The sequence below is a fragment of the Lycorma delicatula genome, chromosome 8 (assembly GCF_047948215.1).
Source record: "Lycorma delicatula isolate Av1 chromosome 8, ASM4794821v1, whole genome shotgun sequence".
NCBI classification, from domain to species: domain Eukaryota; kingdom Metazoa; phylum Arthropoda; class Insecta; order Hemiptera; family Fulgoridae; genus Lycorma; species Lycorma delicatula.
In genome coordinates this window covers 106,491,440-106,513,052 of record NC_134462.1, presented here as the reverse complement: position 1 = coordinate 106,513,052, position 21,613 = coordinate 106,491,440, and the positions used below count along the sequence as shown (strand labels likewise).

Sequence of the window (21,613 nt, the reverse complement as noted above, 5' to 3'; positions counted from 1 at the left end):
GATATAATTGAAAATAGTTATCATAAATTATAAAGGACAGAAATGTAGCAAAACATCAAGAAAACTGCTTTACTCTACATAACAATAGACTTTAACTGGTTTGTAAAAGGTTTTAGAGGAATATCTGTTGATAAAAATTGCAACAGTTCATCCAAGTTTATTCTAAAATTTACAAGCAACTATGTTAAGTAATATCACACTTATTTCATCTGTTCTGTGTTTTTCTTTGTAATAATGTCATAATCTTTCATTTTCAAAGTTAAGTTGGTTATTATCAAGTGTTTATGACAAACAATGTACATTAGGTTTAATTTTAAATTCTACAAGATCAAGAGTGAACTACAAAATTGCTACAACAGTAATATGGTGCTGGTATACCCAAAGCAAGCTTTAAATATTAAATAAATCTATATCTAGCTTATTCTTATAAATGATAAAATTTTGACCCTCTTGCAGCATAATGCCATGAAGTATTACAAAAGTACATACAGCCATTTTGAAGGATTTGGGAGATATAGGAATATGTAAAGAAATTTATCAATTAGATTGTGCATTTATGTTTGCTAATATTTTTTGTATAGTAGACTGTTGAAAATTTTAGTTAATTAGCAGAAACATCAAAAGAAATTCTCCGTAGGGTTGGTTATGAATGACTGATAAATTTCTCTTTATTTTCATTAGTAGCTAGCTACAATCCCCCTAACAAAGTAACAGTCACCCCACTGAACAGGCTCTGATTTTTTAGGCACACAATGTTTCAAAATAATCAATTTATTGTGTAATTTTGGTGATAAAATTTTTAAATATTTTTGCATTTGCGTAAAGAAATATTTGTTAATCAACTTAGCAGAATGTGGTTAAATATATTTTAAAAAAAGGAATTAAAAACTTAATATCTATGTGTGAAACTTAGCTTCTAGAAGATCTTAAAGCAATTATACAGCTCTTTCATTATTGGTATTATATGTATCCATTGTTAACTGCACCAGCATTCTTTAAGAAATTAGAGAACATCTTTAGTATGTGGCCAAACCATACATTTGAATTGGGTTGTTTATGTAACAAGTTGTATTTGTCAAATTTAAGGTATGTAAACTTCATAATGGTCAATTTGTTGATATTGTGGTTTTTATGTGTTTTATATAAAATATCAAAGTTTCATCTAATATATCTCAATGTTTTTCAGTTTGTTTTTAGGTGATTTACAAAACTGTAAAAAAAATTTGTTTAGTAACAGCTAGAAAATGATCTTACCAATTGGTTTATCACACATAGTTTTATTTAACATATAAATTAACCTTTAGTATAATGTAACTATTAAATATGTAACAAGAATTTATAAAAACACAAAGTTATTATATTTTGTCTGCTGTCGCAATTACATAAGATTTGTTTAGTTTTAAGTTTAAGTTTTGTTTTTACTTAACAGCATTCAAATGAGATTTTGTTCACTTTCTTCTAGAAATCTCTGAGTGTTTATTTTATCCAATTATTGTTTATTACACAAGGGTTATCTCTAAAGTAAAGACACCTGAGAAATCAGGTGTCTTTACCTATCCTTAAGGTTTGTGAACCTGTGTTGTTCATGGACACGTTAGTAATGTACACACTACATCATTGTCTGTAAGTTGTCGTGTTATATTATCTTTGATTACGTGTGAGTTAATACATTATAAAATGAATAGGAAAACAATGTTGCCGCCGACTGAAATACGCAGTCACATGTTTATTAAACCATCAAAACGTTAAGCTGGCTGAAATTCATAGGCATTCTGTTGCTATGTACAGGGATAATGTAATGAATGAAAGAAATGTCCGAAAATGGTGAGAAAAGTTTAGAAATAATAGAATTAAGGTACATGAAGAACGTTCAGGGCGAAGTCCTAAGTAATCACAGAGGACATTTTGTAGTGTGTTGATGAAATCAGAAAAGTTCATCGCTCTACGATTTCTGACCTGGCCCTTCTTTTTCCTGATGTTTCAAGAACTGTTATTGGTTGCATTGTTCATAACCATTTAGACTTTAGAAAGGTTTGTGCCCGTCGGATGCCGCACGTCTTAACAGAACACCACAAAAAAATCTGAATGGGATCTGCTTTGGAATTTTTATGAGTTCCTTAATTCAGTTGTTTCTGGTAATGAAACATGGATTTTGTATTACATGCCAGAGAGAAAAAGTAGTCAAGTGAATGGCATCATCCTCAATCACTAACCAGACCAACAAAGGACAGGCCACAGCCATTTGGATGCAAACTGCTGGCCACGGTCTTTTGGGATCGGTTTGGCATACTGCTGATTGATATCATGCCACATGGAATGACTATAAATGAAGCCTGCTGTGAAACTCTACGTAAAGTCTACGGTACACCATTCAAAATCAGCAGAAGAATACAATGAGGGTAAATTGAAGCTGGTGTATTGCTACAATAAATGTCTTAATTCACGTGGCAATTATATAGAGAAGTAGGATAAGGTATGTAGTTTAACAGAAATAAAAAATATTTATAAAGCTTTCAAGATAAATTTGTTTACAATGAAATAGTCTTTACTTTAGAGATAACCTCTTGAATAATTGTGGGTTTTCCGAAAATTGAAAATTTTCATCCTTTTTTTCGACTTACGTTCTTATGCTCCTATTTTAGTAACATATATTTCTTAGTTAATTCATTTTAATTTTTTAAGGTTTGTACACATTACAAAAATATTTTATTATTACTTGTAAATATGAATAAACTATTGTACAATGGACAATTAAACAGATTTGTTTATAGGAATAGTGAAATTAAAAGGAAACTCTCAATTGTGCACAAAGGTCTCTACTGCCACATTGTCTTGGAATTGCGTAGTGCTTTTTTAAGCGAGAGATGAAAATCACAGGGCTATAGAGATGATGGTCAAGTGGACTCCATTCATTTCGTCTAATTTTCTACAAGTTAGAGCTGCAGTATGGGACCAAGCGTTATCATGGAGAAGAATAAGATCTCAAATCTGTTGGTCACATCTTTTGGAACAATAACCATCCTTTACCTCATTCATAAGCTCGCAATAATAAGCAGTATTTATTGTGTGACACTCATGCAAGAAATCAATATGCAATGTGCAAAATTGCCGGTCAAAAAAAACAGTTGCAAGCACCTTCCCAGCTGACAGCGAGTCTTGGCTTTCACAGGGGCTCCTCCCTCTCCTTCTGCCACTCCATGCTGGCTTGTTTGGATTCAGGCGTGTAGTGATGGAGCCAATTTTCGTCACAGGTGACAATTTGATTCAAAAATTCATTCCTATCCTCCGCAAACTGTCCTAAAAGCTCCTGACAGATCTGGACATGTCTCAACTTGTGTTTTGCTGTTCAAAGGCAAGGGACCCATCTGGCACACACTTTACGCAACCCTAGTTCTTTTGTCATGATTGTTTGATAGCTTCCATAACTTATTCCAACCTGTGATGCGATATCAGGAACTGTCAGATGTCAATCGCTTTCAATAAGGTCATAAATCATGTGAATGTTCTCCTCTGTTATGCTGGTCCAAGGACGGCAATCATGTTCCTCATTTTCAACCTGTTGATATCCTTTCTTGAACTCCTTATGTCAGGCAAACATGCAAGCCCTTGACACATGTTTGATCCCCGAACTGTGCAGTCAATCTTTGCAGAATTTCCACCAGTTTTACGCCTTCATGAACAAGAAATCTAATGATAATGCATGTACAGTGGAACGATACACCTGTTGCTCTGTCATCACGAGCGCTACTGCCAAATTGGTCTGAATCAGACCACCTGGTCTCCCCACCAATGCACTCTAGATGCAGCTGTCCATTCCCTTCACACTTATGCATTCAGAAAAGACTCATTTCATATTTGATCCACCCTCATAGTAAAAAAGTGAACCAAAGTGGATCAAGTGCTCATACATATGGTCTGAAAGAAAGACAATTGATATTAACAAAAACACTTCCTGTTGATCAAAAGATAACCTAAATAAACTCAAGAGTTCTTTTACAAACATATTTACAAAAGTATCAAATACTTTTAATTAAATCACTCATTGTCAAAGATAAAAAACTCTTAATTTTCAAATTCATTTAAACTGACATCAGTACATTAGCCATCACATAACGGCAAGTTTATGCTTAGTAGCATAAACATGTTCAATTTTTGTTTATAAAACAATGTATTTTTGTGTATTTACCATGTTAAGAAAGTGACATCATGTTACAAATACAAAATAGTTATTTTTGTTTTCCATATATATAAAGTTCAGTTCTGTGGTTCTCCTGTTCGTTACGGTACTTTTGTCATGTGTTGTGTATTTTGTTACATAGTCAATTATTGTAAGATATGATATTTTGTAAAATGTTTTTATCATGGTTTACTGTTCAAATTTTTTAAAGTAGTTCATTCATGTGGAAATAGTTAAGGCTCTGTAGTGAAAGGTAAAAAACTTTAAACGCAGGCTCATGAAATTGTAAACAAGTATGATGATTTCATAAAGAATCTTTAGCTGTACTAAATTAAAAATGACAAGCATTTAATTGCTATCCAGAAGTGTGAAGAAAGAACTGCAGCTGCCTGTGGCATTTCCAGGACTCAAGTTCAAAACCTACGAAAAGAAAAAATAGAACTTCAATCCAAGCAACTAGAATGATTGTTCATCACCCTAAAAAAGAAACATTCTAAACCAATTACTGGATTAGATAATTTTGATAAAGTTGTGGTTACGCGAACTGTGCATGAATTTCTTTCAAAGATAGGAGTGCTGCCAACAATTAACAATTTCTGAAAGTATTCAAATTAAATTAATTTTAACAGCAGTGAAACTAGTTTAAGAAGAATTAAGTTTTAAGTAGCGCAGAACAGAAAACGAAAGGAAAATTTTAGTTGAAAAACATTATGTTAGAAAAGGATTTCATATTTGCAGACAATCAGTGATTTTAGAAAATGTAACTGGGCAATTGTATACTTTCATGAATCTGTTTTATCTCATTCAATGGTAAAATCATGAGCTGACAGCAGTGTAGGACTTCATTTACCAATAAAGGTGAACGCTTGATTAAAATTCAAGCTGGAGGTAAAATGGGCTTTATTCCAAATGCAATGTTAATTTAGACATCCAAATCAAAAAGCAGCAATTATCATGAAGTATGAATACTAAAAATTATTTGAAATAGATTGAAGAAAAATTAGTTCCTAACCTTACTCATAAGTTTATAATAGTTGCTGACAATCCTCCGAATCATTATACCCTTGCTGAAAAACTTCCAGTGTTATCAAGCAAGAAACAAAACATGACTGTTTGGCTAAAGAAACATATATTAATTAATTTTTATTCATGTACATCCCTGTGTAATTAGTAACAGACAACTTTGTCATCTGTTATTACATTTTACAATATACAATACAGAATTAGCGGATTGTATTTAATTTCAAATTGTTGCATTCATTTGTTAAAAATAGAACAATTATTGGTAAGGGGAAATACTAAGATCGAGGAACAACATGTTATTATGTTAGATAGCAAGTGTCGCCACTCCAAGCTCATAGTTACTTTGCAGCAACCGTACATGCACCAGAGCACGAATTTACTAGAGCAAAAACCATGCTGCTTCAATGAAAGAAGTTTACACAAATAATTAAAAATCTGCTTTTATGTAATAGATATCTATAATTTTTGCAACCATTTTTAATTGATCAGGAAATTTATCATCCTTAAAAATTTTATTCATTAAATATCTAAGGGATCTACTCTTATTAAGTGCACTTTTTACAAAAAAAAATATATATATATTTTTTTCATAGTAAAGTTCTTATGACTGTTAAGTATTCTATTTGTACTTTGTATTTTAATTAGCATTATTTTGCAGTAATCAATTAAAAATGCATGTGACAACTTCTACTTTTTATACTTTTTTGATAAAATTTAAATAATTCATACTAAAATTTCTCTGAATTTAAATGATAAAAACTAAGTTAAGATAATACTTCACTTATAAACCTACTCAAGTGAAGTCACCACTTAGTAGATAGGTATTAATTCAACACCACAAACATTAACAGAACAATGAATTTGCCAGATTCCCATCTGGCAAATTTGATTTGTTAATGTTTTTCTTAATGAAAGAAAACACATTTCTTGATTAATCCTTTACTGAGGACAACACCTACCTAATACAATCATAGCACTGAATAGATCAACCTTCAAGACTATAACCACAAAGACACACATTATTATGGGTGTGGAGATCAGATTGCTGACCAATAAACAACGCAAGGGCTAGATAACAAAATTAACAGTGTAGAAGCACTAGACAAAACATGGATATCCACAAACAATAAAATGAAAAAGTAGTACATGCATTTGAATTAAAATACCAAAATGGGTTAATATTGTGTAAATATGTTAACATATATAAAGAAGTAATGAAACTACGTTATTTAATTTTTTAGTGCTATTTGTATTTTTTACACAAAACATACACTTTTAAATTATAATAGAATACAATTAATAAACATATAACTAAATAAAACTAATTCACAAAACTGAAAAGTAAATGCTTACAAAATAATACATTAACAAAATGTTCATGCTGATTTTTATAGTTGCATAACCAGAAAATAAATGTAAGAAGACAAAAACAAAACAAACATTGAAATACACAAAAAAGTTCATTCAATAGTACAAAATAAACAAATTAACATTTTAAATTAAATATAATAATGTCTTTGGATACCGTAATTAAATTCACGTTGACCTAATTACAAACTTAAATTAATTAAACGATAATAAATTATAATTATTAATTACATATGAAGATACATAATAACAATATAAGGAAAGTTTTATTTCTGCTATTTATGAGCAAACTATACCACAATATAAGATAACAGATGTTCATTAGAAATTATCTTAATATTAAAAAGGAATGTTATCATCTTCAACCGCTTCAGGATTGACCATTTCATCCCACATAACCTCAACCATTTGTACAGAACCGTCTTCTCCGACTGAAAGCACCTGTTTCGTAGAATCAGGATTTTCCATTACCTGAACGTACAGAGTACCATCCTCGGCTTGCTCCATTTTTTGCACTATCATCCCGTTTTCATCGACCATACAAATAGTGTTTGAACCATCAATAGAGTCTTCACCAGAGGCGACCTGTAATGTAACATGTTCCTGACCATCAGCCCCAACATCTCTTACATTCTCCGATTGAGAATCAGCAGTAGATTCAACAGCACTATTCGATATCATGACGCGTTCATCGGTAAATTCGTTGATTTCCGCCGCTATCATTTCAACTGTTTCAGATTCATCAGACATAGAATCATCTTTTTGCATGGCAGTAATGGTGTGGCTGTTTTGATCCCTATTCAGTTTATTATTACCATCGATTATTTCCATTGTTTGTAAAGGTATGGACTCTTCTTTTGACTGTGAACTGTCTTGCAAGGATTTTGTAATTTCAGTCGTTTTTTCTGTGGCAGAAGTCGACGATTCAGTCTGAGGTTTGTCTTCGGTCAGAGATTTTTTTGAAGGTTCACCATGTTTACGAATGTGATGGATCATGAATGAGTTGTAAAGAGTAGTATACTTGCATTTGTCACACTGTAGCCATGTATTTGATCGACCATCTTTTTTGTCTCTGTCTAAACTGTTCCATTCATCGTTCTCACCATCCATGCTTGCTGCCTTACGTTTACGAGCCTAAAACAAAATTGATATAAATTAAAAGAAATGTTAATAGAAGTAGATTTAAATTGTAAACAAGGTAAGGCACACCAATCATAATAATGTCAAATAAAATGCAGATTTTCTATTAATTCAACCAAACTGTTAAACCATTAACTGATCAAAGGATCATCAATAATTTTCTTTTCATAATTATTAGTTAGCATTTTTCTGTTTATTAATTTAACAAAAAAGAACAATGAATATATTCCAAACAAGTTGAATTAACCAGCATTCAGTCATGTATCAGTTCTTGTCTATTATCTTCAGGAAACAGTCAAAATCTATTTAAGTTATAACTATGATTTTAAGTCTAAAAAAAGTAACTAAAAATATAAATATATATATATATATATATATATATATATATAAAATAAATATTAATATAAAATATAAAGAGTTGTAACAACAATAACATTAAATACTATGTAAAATACTAATATGTCAAAGAAATAAAATTACACGGTTCAAAATTTCTGTCATTGCCCAGGATTCGACAAATGTTCCCAGGCAATTTAAATTTATGATGCAAGGCCACATAACGCATGAAATCCACAAGGATGTGGCGCACAGTCAAGCAGCAGTTGCATCATATGCACACTGGTGCGTTTACCGTTGACATCAGTAGCTCTTGTGTGTCCTATCCACAATCGGCAGAGGACCACTTCTTCACGACAAATTTGTCCCATGGCAACACAAAAACTTTAATGTACTGCGGTTTGTTATCTACTGTAGCCGTTCAGTCATCTTGCCACTTTGCTCAAAGTGTGAGTTTTACATGGTAAAGCACTCTTGGGATGTAAATAACACGGGTAGTGAAGATGACTACATGTGTCTTTAGTGACAGACTCTACACGTTCATTACTCAGAATCCCCATGTGGCTAGGGATTCAGCAGACACACACTTGTGTACTGTGACAGTCCAACAACTCGCCGACTGCATTGTAGATTTCAGTGACAATAGAATGTCTGGAATAAAAATTTTCTAAGGCTTTGAGAACACTACAAGAGTCGCTACAAATAAGAATATGTATGACCTTGGATTTCCAAGGATTGGATCAAGAACCAGGTGATTTGGCTGTCCCTTGACGAGTAAAATAAGATGCTAAAACCTGGTCCCACCTATCCCAAAGTGATGGCTCACCGGACCTGTAGCAAGCCGAAGGAAGCATGATATACAGCAGCATCCAGCATTTTAAGCACGGTATTATGCGCTGAAGAGTAGGCAACACCATAATCCAAAGAGGAACAAACTAAGGAATAGTAAAAATGCAACATAAATGATCAGCACCCCAATTGGTATTGCTAAGGACTTGCAGCATACATAAAAGTTTGGAACATTTCGTTTTTAATTCTTTGATGTGATTGACCAATGTAAGGTGGCTATCAAAAAATAAACCTAAAAATCCGACATCAGGAGGGATAGCAATTAGCTCTCCACTGAGAAAGACTTGCGGAATAAAGGGGTCTCACATCTAAGAAAAGACTACAAATTTTGTTTTCTCAGGTGAAAATGTGAAGCCAACCTTGGACCAAGCTTCAAGGTGAGATATAGTGTTCTGTAGTAGTCTCTCTGCTGTGGCTGTTGCACAGGACGCAATATTTATAGCAAAATCTTCAACAAATAAGGAGCATCAAACAGGTGGCTGCAGATATTTAGTAGTGCTGTTGATGGCTATAGAAAATAAGGTGGCACTTAATACACTTCCTTGAGAGAGAATCCCCAACACAAACATGGAAAGTAAGAAACCCCTAATAAAAGCAAGCATATTGCCCTTGACTACTCATTCTTTGAGGGTGTGTAGAATACATCACCAGGCCGTGACCAACGTCTTTGTGATATCAAAGAAGATAGTGATGAGATGCTGGCATAGTAGGAAAAACATTTTGAATAGCTGTTTCAATGGCACTAAACAGTCAATGCAGGATCGTCTTTGATGGAAACCACGTTCTGGAGATAAAAGGCCATATCTCTGAAGTACCACATACGTCTGTAGTATTCTCTCCATTACTTTGCATAAGATGCTTGTCAAGAAAATAGGGTGGTAGCTTGAGGGACTTGCTTTGTCTTTACCAAGTTTAAGTACTGGTATGACAAGAGCTTCTGACCAGCTGGGTGGAAAATTTCTGCAGAGAATAAATCATTATAAACATTCAATAGATGTTGTATCATCAAATGCGAAAGATATGACAGCATACTAAGATGAATGTAGTCAGGTCCAGAGGAGGTGTCACGTGAGTTTTTAAGTGTGCGTGACAACTCGTTGAATGTAAATGAAGCATTTAATTCACCGATCAAATCACCAACATTCAACAATAATACTTCCATTTGTATCTTTTACCTCTGAAATTCGTTACTATATGATGAAGTGAGAGATACTGCTCGGAAAGAGTTTACTAAGGTAGTTAGTTACCACTGCAGAAGGTGATGAATAAAAACATACAGGATGAATTCAGTAAAATACGAAACACTATTAAGAATACTATTTAAAAATAAGTTATAATACATATTGTTCATACACCTCTTTCATTGAAATCTAGCATATAAATGGTTTGCAAAAAACATCAGCTCAACATAAATATATTTGAGCATACAGTTGTATGTAGAAAAAATGTCATATTTAAATATAAAAGAAACTTCATACAGTAGGAAAATAATTGAATGAAGGTTTAAGCTTGACACTGTTTTGATTACATTTTTTGCATAGAGTTCCATTAGATAAAAATTCATACTTGTAGCTTGTAAATAAGCTTTTTTGTAAAAAAAAAAAAAAAGAATGATCACTAATTTTAGAAATAAATTTCTGTTTTGAAAAAGTATGGTTGTGCGTGAACAGTGTTCAATATACGTATCAAATAAATCATGAAAAATACTTCGGGATGTTTTATATATATATATATATGCCTATGTATAAAATTTTCAGCCCCAGAAACCTCCAAACTATTACATCAGTTTCATTGAAATTTATATATGCAAGTAACAAATTTGATGAAAATTGGTTGAGTTCTTTCCCTGAGTCATTCTTGACCAATCAGGATCAGCTGATCTCAGTCAGACCACTTCTGAAGTCTGAGTATTTTTAGAGTAGTTACTGTGGAACTTTGATGCCCTCCAATAAAAACGCAGAAATCCTAATCAAAAAACTGTTTTGCGCATAAGATTACATTTTTATTCAGGATTCTTAAACACAATTCATTTCATCTAATTCATTCCAAAATTAAGGAATTCATTAAAAAAAAGTTTTTTAGTTCTGTCAAGTTGTCATTATTTTATTTACTCCTGTAAATATGATTGAGAATTGAATTTTTAGTAATTTTTTATTTATTGTTGTTCCTGTTGTTAGAGGAAATCAGTGAATGATCTATTTTATTTTATTTATGTAGTTTGTATTTTATTTTGTTTATGTCAACTTCATTTTATTAATCAAATAACCAGATTCTTATAAAATTATTTACCACTCTCCCTATTGTTTCCCACCCAAAATTCACTTTTAGACTTGATACTTGAAATTTCTGTCAGAAAATATTATTTCAAAATTTTTTTTTGTGACTTATTGTCTCTTACCCCAGCAATATATTATTTATCTTTAGTATTTTAAAAATACTTATCTAGATATTGTAGCGAGAATTTATATCATTCTTCTTTCTTGATTCATCTCATAACCTCTTCAATTATGCTTCATCAGTCCACCTAATTTAGTGGACATTCTTCTACAACAATAAATTTCAGAGGTTGTAATTCTTTACTTTAACTTCCCTATTTTCTCATGATCCACAACCAGAAACAGTGCATTTGAGCTGTTTAAAAAATTGTTTTTTTTTCTTCCTCTGAGTAATCTGTTTTTAACAACCTTTCTGTTTTCTTACATTCCCCCCCCCCCACCCATTGTAATGTTTCCCGCAAAAATAAAACTCTTTCACTTCTAGTAACTTTTAACTCAAAAAAATATGTTCCTTTTAGTCAATTACTTCAAACTTACTCTTTATTTATTTTGAATATATATTTTCTCATTTTAAATTTTAGCTACAAGAAAACAACATCTGCATTAATTTATATTATATAAATATCTACAAAAATATATTTTATAATTCTTTAAGGGACAAATATATATATTTTATAATCCTTTAAAGGACAAATATATTTTCTTAAATGTCTAGCCTATTATCACATACTATCTTTAGTTCACAATAAAATTTAAAAAAAGACATCCCGTATGATTAATCTCAATATATATTAATATAACTTATCAGTTATAACATTTAATTGATTTAAACGCTTATTCACAAATAGCAAAACAAAATCACACCAAAAAAACCAGACAGCTAGCCAAATATAAGATTAAAAGATATATATATATATATCATTCCTTCTTACTGTTAACTGATAAGTTTTATAAGCCAAACACAATTTTTTGTGTGACTTACAAAACTTGTTTGGCTTATAAAACTTATTTGGGCCAAATAAATACTTACCACCAAGTCATTAGAGCCTGATCCTTTTTTCTGCCCTAAAACAAAATTAAAAGAAAACAAATATAATGAAAAGAATCATTGATATATAAATTAGATTATGATAAACAGTCGACATATTTTTTTTTTAACACATAATAATCTGCTAACAAAAAATGAAAGCTAAATGTGAGATGTTAAAATTTTACAAAAAAAGAAACTCGTAATATTTTATGTATGTATGCAATAAATCCTTTGTAACAGATTAACTACTGTCTAAAGAAGAAAAGAAAAAGTAAATGAGAACGCCTTTGCATTTCTTGTTCAATATAAACAAGAGATGATAAATTCTACTGATACACTGATGATGAAACATGGATCTGTCATAAAACACCAAACCCACTGAGTTTCATCATTTTACTTATTACAGAGAAAAGTCACTGATATTACATGGGAAAAAAAAGGAATCTTCTGAGATCAGAAAGCTTCCTTCTTGTTGATTTCAGGCTAGTTGGAACAATAATAACAAATTAACAGACTTATTTAAAACACTCAACCTGCAAAAATACACAGCCTATTATCAAACAGTATCAGAATTTGCTTCAAAAAATACCATCATTTTCATTCAGTTTCTGGAGCAAATGCTGTTAAAAAAACTTAGTTGAGAAGAATTTCAATATTCACCCAACACCCCTGTCTGTCAGACACCTCCTTCCTACATTAAAAGGAATTTTAGATGGTAGTCATTTTAAAACTGATGACAAAATTATAATGGGAAATTTAAAATGTATTCTTTTGTCATATTATTCAAAATTATGTTTATATTTTGAAATAATAATATTATGAAGAAATACAGGATTACGTATTATGAACAAATATGTATTACAGGATATTGCGAGAACTAGCAATTGATTGGAAATTAATGTGGTAAGTCTAATTTATCTAATTAGTGTTTTGATAGTGTGTACATTTGTGTGCTCATGTTAGTGTGTGTGCGTGCATAACCTATTTTGGTTAGGATTGACATAGTCTGCAGTTTTTTATGCCAAAACTTTAAAGTAATATCATGCTCTTTTCTTTCCATTTAAAATCTTTGAGCTGCTCCACATAGGGTGTGCTTGGGGTCTTAGTAAAAAGATAGTATCAGGGTAAAAACATTTGCTAAATTTTGTTTTACTAAGATTAACAGTTAAAAAGTTGGCAAAATCTGTTAATGGCCTGTATAAAAATAAAAAAATTTTGTATATAAATTATACCTACCATTTAAGTAAATTTCCTACACATTTATAATATATTAATCCTTTTATTTTATATTAATTCTAAATATAAAAATACAACATCTGATTATTATAATGTGGGAAGGAGGTAGATGAAGCAAGATATATATAGAGGTTGTGTACAACAATGCAAGTAAACCATTAAAGAGTAGGCAAAAAATCTATGCTTAAAATGATAAATCCTGAGTGTAAAAAAGGGCAGACACAAAATGGATTAGAAAAGCAAGAGAGTAACATAAAGTATTAAAATTTAAATGGCAACTGTTAATTTGTTTCATGAAAGCATTGAGCAAACCAAAACATAACAGTATGATGATTTAAATTTAACTTAATGTAATCCATCTGAGAAAAAAATCACTTTTCTTCGCTTGTAACATAAAAATAAAATAAAAATAACTTGTAATACAAATATTAGAAAATTGTGATAAAATGATATATTTATCTTAAAAATATAAGTTTTAAGAAAGTATGTTACCACTATATTAAAATTTCATAAAGTAAAACAAAAAAAAAATATTTGTTACTTCAATGTAATTCTTCAATACCTGATAAGCTTGCTGTCTTTTGAACTACTTTCATCATTTCCCAAATTTATCACAATATCTTCAAGACTTTCACACAAGCTGCACACTCGCTTCCCGTGCTTTTTTTCATGTTTAATTACATGTTGAATACTATTTGTCCAAGCATTTGTAATCTTTTTTATTAATACCTTCTATCAATAGATTTTTTATATCAATTAACTTAAAAGTTGTGTTATTACTCCCAAAGAGCCTTTGACTTGTGCCCAAATCAATTCTTCAGGTTAAAATTGCAACGGAATGGATGAAGACGCAAACAACATAATTTTTTAATTTTGCTATTTCATCAACTTTATAATTAATATATTTTTGTTTAACCAATTTTACTGTTTTTAAAACTTCTACTTTTAACATATATCTTCAGTATACGCAATTTTAAACCAATGCATAAAACTGTCACCATTCATTTAATAGTGATACTTTTGGAACGATCTGGATTCAAATTATTGGATTGCAATTATTTATTATTTAAATAACAATAATTACTGAATTTATTAAATAAATACTCAAAAAATTACGGTGTTAATTAGTCAAGGTTAGCGAGCGAAGCGAGCATAGGTTAAGTTTGGTTAAATTATATTTATAAAATAAATAAAGAGACTGTTTTGAATCTATGTTAAACTATATCGGGTCATTTTCCACCGAAATCCGATTGAATACTTTGTTTTTAAATAAAGCTGTAGCTGCAGTGGCGTTAATACGCAAGTACCGTTCCTTCACTAACACCTGTTGTATTACTTGCTTTCCGAGCAATGTCTACAACTGCAATTTTAGAGTTATCTTGTTTTAAGGTTATATATATATGTTGCCGATTTTTTTTTTTCAGTTAAGGGTTTTCCGGGTTTATGTTTCACAACAGAATCACTCATTGTTAAAACCCAATTGGCACAAAAACACAGGGTAAATTAAAATTAATGAAAATAACACTGAATAAAACTCATAAAAATGAACTATAAAACTGCATCGTACTCTACAAAGTAACATATATTGAAGCACTTTTTTCCACTGAACTGAATAATGGTGTGAAGCATTACAAATGATATTATCGTTATTAAACATCAATAACAAAAACTCAAAAAAATTATTAATTACTTATCACTGTCATGCAATGGCACTAAACAGTACATGAAATGTACTGTCATGAAATGGTGCAGCAGATATAAATCTGCTGCACCATTTCATGACACAAGGATTAGGTAAAATAAAAAACACAAAGTTTTACAAGTGGTACCAAATAAATATTTTTTAATCTCGTTTTAAATTCATTAAAAAAAAAAAACTAAATTAAGATACCCACCTAATTTGCTAAAATTCTTCTGAGATGGTAAGGAATTTTTAAGAAGCTCATCTTCTTCAAGTTCGTACTTCTTTTCAAGGTATCGCAGTACAACTGTTCTCAATGAATTCATTTCTTTTTCTAATCTATCTAAGGTATTCATCATAGATGCACATCCTCTACATATTATATCTTCTTCAGAAATAACAACCATATACCTGTAACAAACAACCATATATACACATATATATATTTTAATGATCAGTTAAAACTATAAAAATATACTAAAATATAAAAACATAACCATTAGTATGAAATACACAAAATACTATAGTGTCCTAAAATAAACGCAAGATTTACTTTAGAAAAAAAAACAATTTTATTTATTTATTAGTTCACAAAATTAATACATTATTTGAAAGATTTAACTATTAAGCGTAGGATAGGACATCTGACTATGTTCACAATGTATTTATACTCTCAAATTCTTTGTCAAAATTCTACATCACTTTTCACTGATCTCTGTGGAGTGGTAGCATCTCAGCCTTTTATCTGGAGGTCCCAGGTTCAAAACCTGGTCAGAAATGGCATTTTTCATATGCTACAAAATTCCATTTTCACTTCTCATGCACAAATTTCAAACTTATGTGGAGATATCATCAAGCGAAGAAAAAAATAACTGAATTCCTGCCTTCAATTCTGAAATCGTTTTTATTTTGTAGCATAAATTTTAAACTTAATCAATCCCCACAGAAAAAAATTGCACATTGTGAGGTCAAATGACATTGGTGGTCAATTCATTTTGTTATTGTGTAAGATAAGTCATCCATTAAATTTCTGTAATAAGTGGATTGTTTCAGACGTCATTCTAAATCATGCTGTCAAAATCAACAAAAAATCCAGTATCAAATTATAATGTTCACCATTTAAAAAAAAATGATGGCCCAATCATTACCAGTATGAAATCCACACCAAACTGTCATAAGATATGCATACGCTACATTGAATGTAGCTTTTCTATACAACCAATGTGACAATTTTCCTTGACACATGGAAATAAACCTCTTCAGTAAAGATGTTTTATTTAACAAAATCACAGTTCACTTATAGATTTTCCAGCTGCCATGTGATAAATCTGATATTTCAAATGGTTGATTGGTTTAATTCCTTGGTTAGCTAAATCTTGAATGGGTGAAGATGTAGATTTTTCGTAAAAACACACTGCACTGTACTGTACTTTTTGGAATGTCCAGTTGCTGTAACTTTTGGAGCAATGAGATTTTGCAATGCTCCGTTACATTATCAATCGTAGCACCGTGTTTTCAGCTGAAAGGCCAATAAGTCAGCAATTTTTTGGCTCCAACCAAACCTGTTTGTTTAAACTTTTCACAATTACTTCATTTGAAGTGACTTTCTCCTACCGAAAATGCAACTTAATTTGCATACAGTCTCAGCGAAACATTCTCTGTATTTTGAATGATCGTCATTTGTTCCTCCATTGTTTAGCATTCCATATTAACAAACAGTAACACATTTATTACATGTGGCCTTGAAGATTACTTTAATTCAGCAAGAAAATAATGGCACACAATTTAAATCCTGCGTGAATTTTGAGGCACTTGTTATTACATGGTTTCTAACCACTACTGAAAAGATGCGCACCTCTGAAAAAGTAAATTAGCTCATTTTTGTTGTATTTTGGCTAAAAACTACTTCACACTATGGTGATCAGACAACTTTTTTGACCATCTCTTCTGAAATATCATGCTTCTTTTGGCAGCGAATTTAAATTAATTTTTCATGCAGACTATATCTGTTTCATAATTATTTCATATTTTATAATTTTACAAGCTGGTTGTGCCTGTTTCTTGATATAAAAATGTGTTAAAATAATAATATAATATTTATTTTTATTAATAAATATTCAAGTATTGTATTAAAAACTGCTAAACATGTTTCTTTTCAAACAAACATTTTATCAGTACTTTTACATTGATAGAATATCACTTAATTTAGTGATATTTTTTGTTGTTGTTTTTACAGAGTTGTGAACCCTGAGATACAAAATCTCTGTACTCTGTAAATTTAACTACTTCAATATTAATAAAATTAACATTTTACTTACAGCATTTTCAACCAGATACATATCTGGAAGCCAAAATTAACTGATTACTTCCAAAATGGTGTCATAGAGTGCTCAGTATATATATTAAAAAAAAATAAAATTAAAATAAATGGGAAAAAGTAAAAGCTTCTTCATTGTTTGGCAAATTCACATTTTTTAACATCACAGCAGTAGAAATAAACTATGCTTGTACATTAATAAGAACAAAGTATGAATGAAAATAAACAAAAGCAAACAAGAAATAAATTCATCAACTGCCACAATATTTTATCTCAACAGCCAGCCCTGAAGTCAACAAATATCATGGTTATGACCAAAACATTTACAGTAACTGCAGTCTAATTGGATATCATGATGTCACTATTAAAAAATGTCAGTCTAATCTGTAATTATAAGTTGAAATACTGCCTTTCTCTTAAAAATAATGTTGATGAATATTATAATAAACAATCAAAACTGATTTGTTGCAAACACTGAAAAAGTGAAACTTACTTATCACCTACAAGTTGACCCAACTTTTCAATAAGTCTAACTTTTGAGGTCTGCGTACGGCATGTTGCAAGGGTAAAATATCGACCCACTGCAGCCCCATCACAAACAAAACAATTCAATCCTTCAGTACCCATTTTTCGTCTTGCTGGAGAATGAATACCAAACAATTACATGCCTAGAAGAAAAAAAACAGAATTTTGAATAAAATAATATGTATTAGGATTTTTCAATTAATATATAAAAAAGAAAATCTAAGCGCTTTTCATTTATCTTAAACAACTCCTACAACACACAATTTTAAATTTTTAACATACAAAAAATATATTGTTATTAGTATCCAAACTAATAGAAAATTTTTTTTCTATTTGAATTTTATTATCTACTAAAATGTAAGTCACAACAAAGCCTATAACACATCAAGGCACACTTTCAAAAAAATTAATTTATTTAAAAATCTATAAAATTTTCGTAAGTAAATTTCAAAATTATTTATTTATTTAAAATTTCTACGGCATCATTCCATAGCTCTCATGACATCATTCAACATTCACAAGAAATATGTAAAATACCAATAGTGGACACTTAAAAAAAAAAATAAAAGAAAAAAACGAAAATTTGAAATAAAAATCTCATTAAAGTAAATAAGCTAAATTATCAAAGTTTCAACAGTAAAAATTCTTGAAAAACCAGAGTGAAAAGATAATAAATATTTCACAAATATTGTTCTTTTTGGAAACGCCGTTTTGCTACCTAACTGTAATAAATCAACACCACAGATATGTTTATGTATACTACAGAACATTAGATATACCACTACTTCAAACAAATTTACTTGTCACAATCTAGACCTAAGACTCATCCACACATTTGCTAAAATTATACATTTTCTTTTCATTTAAAACTTCCTTTATTCTTAAAATTATAAGTAGAAACAATCCCGAAAAATGTATGCGTGTTTAATACCACATAAATTAAAGCATGAAAAATATTATTAAAATATTTACTGCTTTATAAAACTAACACGTAAAAGAACAAATATTTCACTAAACACAAAAAGAAGATATGCAACTTTAAAATCTGTTCCGATAACCCATAAGTATTATACTTTACCAACTAAACGACAAAATATCAAGGAAAATGTGTAACACGTATTAGCAAACCAGTTACCATGAGCTTACCAATTGCCTAAATACAATTAGGAGAACTGTCAAATAATTGTACTACTAATCCAATTCGAAGGAAATAAAAACACAAGCCAACTTACGAAAACATCTTAAACTAACCTCAAACTTTCAATTCACATTCAGTTTTCACACTAAAATGCGCCATTATGTATCAGGGTCGACAAAAAACGAAATAATAAAAGAGAACGATGCAATAAAATTCTTGAAATTCATAATTTCATCTTTTCTCTTTCTTATAAATAAAATATTATTATAAAACAGTAATTATTTAATTTATATGGGATTAATTAACAACTCTTTATCGCTAATAAAGAAATGCCTTCGTCACATGCTTTCTTCTTTGGTGCTTTTTCTGGGGGAACTCTTTGGAGAAAGTACATAATTTAGGAGTTTCATTTACTTTAGCAGTATTTCATTTAGGGCATTGTTTCTCAAACTTTTTCGCCCACTGCCCACATTGAGAATGAAAAATGTTCTAGCTCCCCCAAAAGTTTTAAACTTACCATCTATTAAAAATAATAATGCAATTATTGTTTTTAAACGTGGCATATCCTATTTCTGAGTTGAAACTTACATTTTAAACGAGAGCAATTAAAACGCATATTTAATCATATCAGGAATTATTTTTCATATATTTGGAATATTTCGGTTCAGACAAATTGTAGAGATATACAAAAAAAATTAATTAAAGCTAAAGTCTTAAGCTTTTAAACGATTTTAATGTAGTACAATGAAAAATTTCGTTTCCCCATGCGTTCGATCAAACACGAAGAAAAACTTTCAAATTTTTAAAACTATTCTCCCTGATTTTTTTTTAAATTTGATCATTTTCGATATCTGAAGAACATTATTCAAAAAGTAGAGTATTCAAGCTTTAATTTTTTTTTATTCATCTCTAAATTTATTGGATGCTAAGTTATAGTAGTTTGAATGCAATCATTTTTTATCATAAAATATAGGTGTTCCTTTAATTTGTTGTACTAGTGTAGTAGGTATTTAATTTTAGTTTGAAATATCAAGAAAACAATTTTACCTTTTTTTTAAATCAGCCATCGCCTTCCTAGAACGCCTTCAATTTTCTATCGGCCTTCTACCCCCCCCCCCCCCCTGAAGACCCCCCAGCGACCACAAGGGGGTGTTATAGCCCACTTTAAGAATGAGTGATTTAGGAGTATTGGAAGAATAACCGATAATATGAAAAAAAAAACAATCATTTTGCTTTCTTCCATATGAAAAAATTAAATCACTAACCACAAAGCAGCCTCATTTGTCCTTAATGCCTTAATATCAAAGGTTCAATTTACAATAAAATATAATTTTTCTTTGTATAGTATTAAAAATCGCACTTGAATTACCTATCTCACTTTGATTTGAATAGACTGCACCAGTTGAAGAAGAGTATGATATTTTAATGACATGAAGAAGAGTAGTTTTAAAACTACATTTTCAAAGGTATGCCATTAATTCAGTTCAGAGTATACAGTTTAGAGGATGCTTTTTAGATTAATGCAAGAGAACCACTTGGATTATACCAAGGGACTGAGATTTTTTGTAGAAACTGTAACTTTATGAGGAAAATTTAAGATCAATATTCAGGGAATTTAAAAGTGAATATATATTAATTGATTAAGAATCTAAAAATTATAATAACTATTGTAGAAAAAAAGAAAGATAAACTTAACAGAATTCAGTCAATATATGTTTAGTTTAATTATGGTTATCATGTATTGTTAACTGCTTGTTATATTACTGCACATCCATTTGGAGATCATCCAGTAATGTGAGTAAAATGGGTCTTACTCCAGAACCAGTTCATTAACTAATGACCTGGAGTTTTTTGTAGAATGTTTTTAAAGAACACAGAATTTTGATTGTGACTTCCCTACAATATAGAATTCCCTACTAATTTTTTTTTTTTTTTAGCTTGATGATATCACCTTATAATCTTGAAGCTTGTGCATGGGATATGGAATTTTGTAGCAAATGAAAAATACTGGCCGGAAAAAATACCTGACCAGAATTCAGATCCGGGACCTCTGAATGAAAGGCCGAGACACTACCTCTCTGCTACAGAGATTGTCATTAGAATTAATTTCAATTGCATTCAACAATTTTTTTTTATGGATTAGATCTGATTTGCATAATAGGTTTAAAAATTGTATATGACTAAATAGCTGAAAAAACATAGCTTTTGAATTAGGATCCAATTATCTACGTAAACATATCTAATGATGTAACAGAAAACAAAACAATTTGAAAAGTCATATGAATGTGAATAAAGTTTAGCTGAATTACTGCTCCAAATAAAATTTTATAACTCTTAACATTAAATGGTAGCCTCTGCCTTTCATATGCTACAAAATTCATTACTTACCACTATATGAAAAATAAATTAGAGTTGCTGAAATTATGGATAGTCATGTAATTACTGGAAGGGGAATAAATAAGTAATATATTTATACTTGAAAATGTTCTTTATTATTCTCCTCTGGTATTAAATAGG

At 30.3% G+C, this 21,613-nt stretch overlaps 1 protein-coding gene across 2 annotated transcripts; it reads right to left on the bottom strand.

The window, feature by feature from the left end:
- Positions 1 to 6,436: 6,436 nt before the first annotated feature.
- pzg (putzig) lies at positions 6,437 to 19,435 on the bottom strand. Of its 2 annotated transcripts, none has more exons than XM_075373250.1 (5): positions 19,105 to 19,435; positions 17,927 to 18,101; positions 15,331 to 15,527; positions 12,200 to 12,234; positions 6,437 to 7,702 (listed from the first exon to the last, which is right to left on the bottom strand). In XM_075373250.1, exons 2-5 carry the CDS (start codon positions 18,058 to 18,060, stop codon positions 6,908 to 6,910), a joined length of 1,161 nt encoding a protein of 386 aa, XP_075229365.1. In that variant the 5' UTR covers positions 18,061 to 18,101; positions 19,105 to 19,435; the 3' UTR covers positions 6,437 to 6,907. The 2 variants fall into 2 exon arrangements, with proteins under 2 accessions (XP_075229365.1, XP_075229367.1); XM_075373252.1 differs by having other exon boundaries at positions 19,210 to 19,435.
- Between the last annotated feature and the right edge of the window lie 2,178 nt (positions 19,436 to 21,613).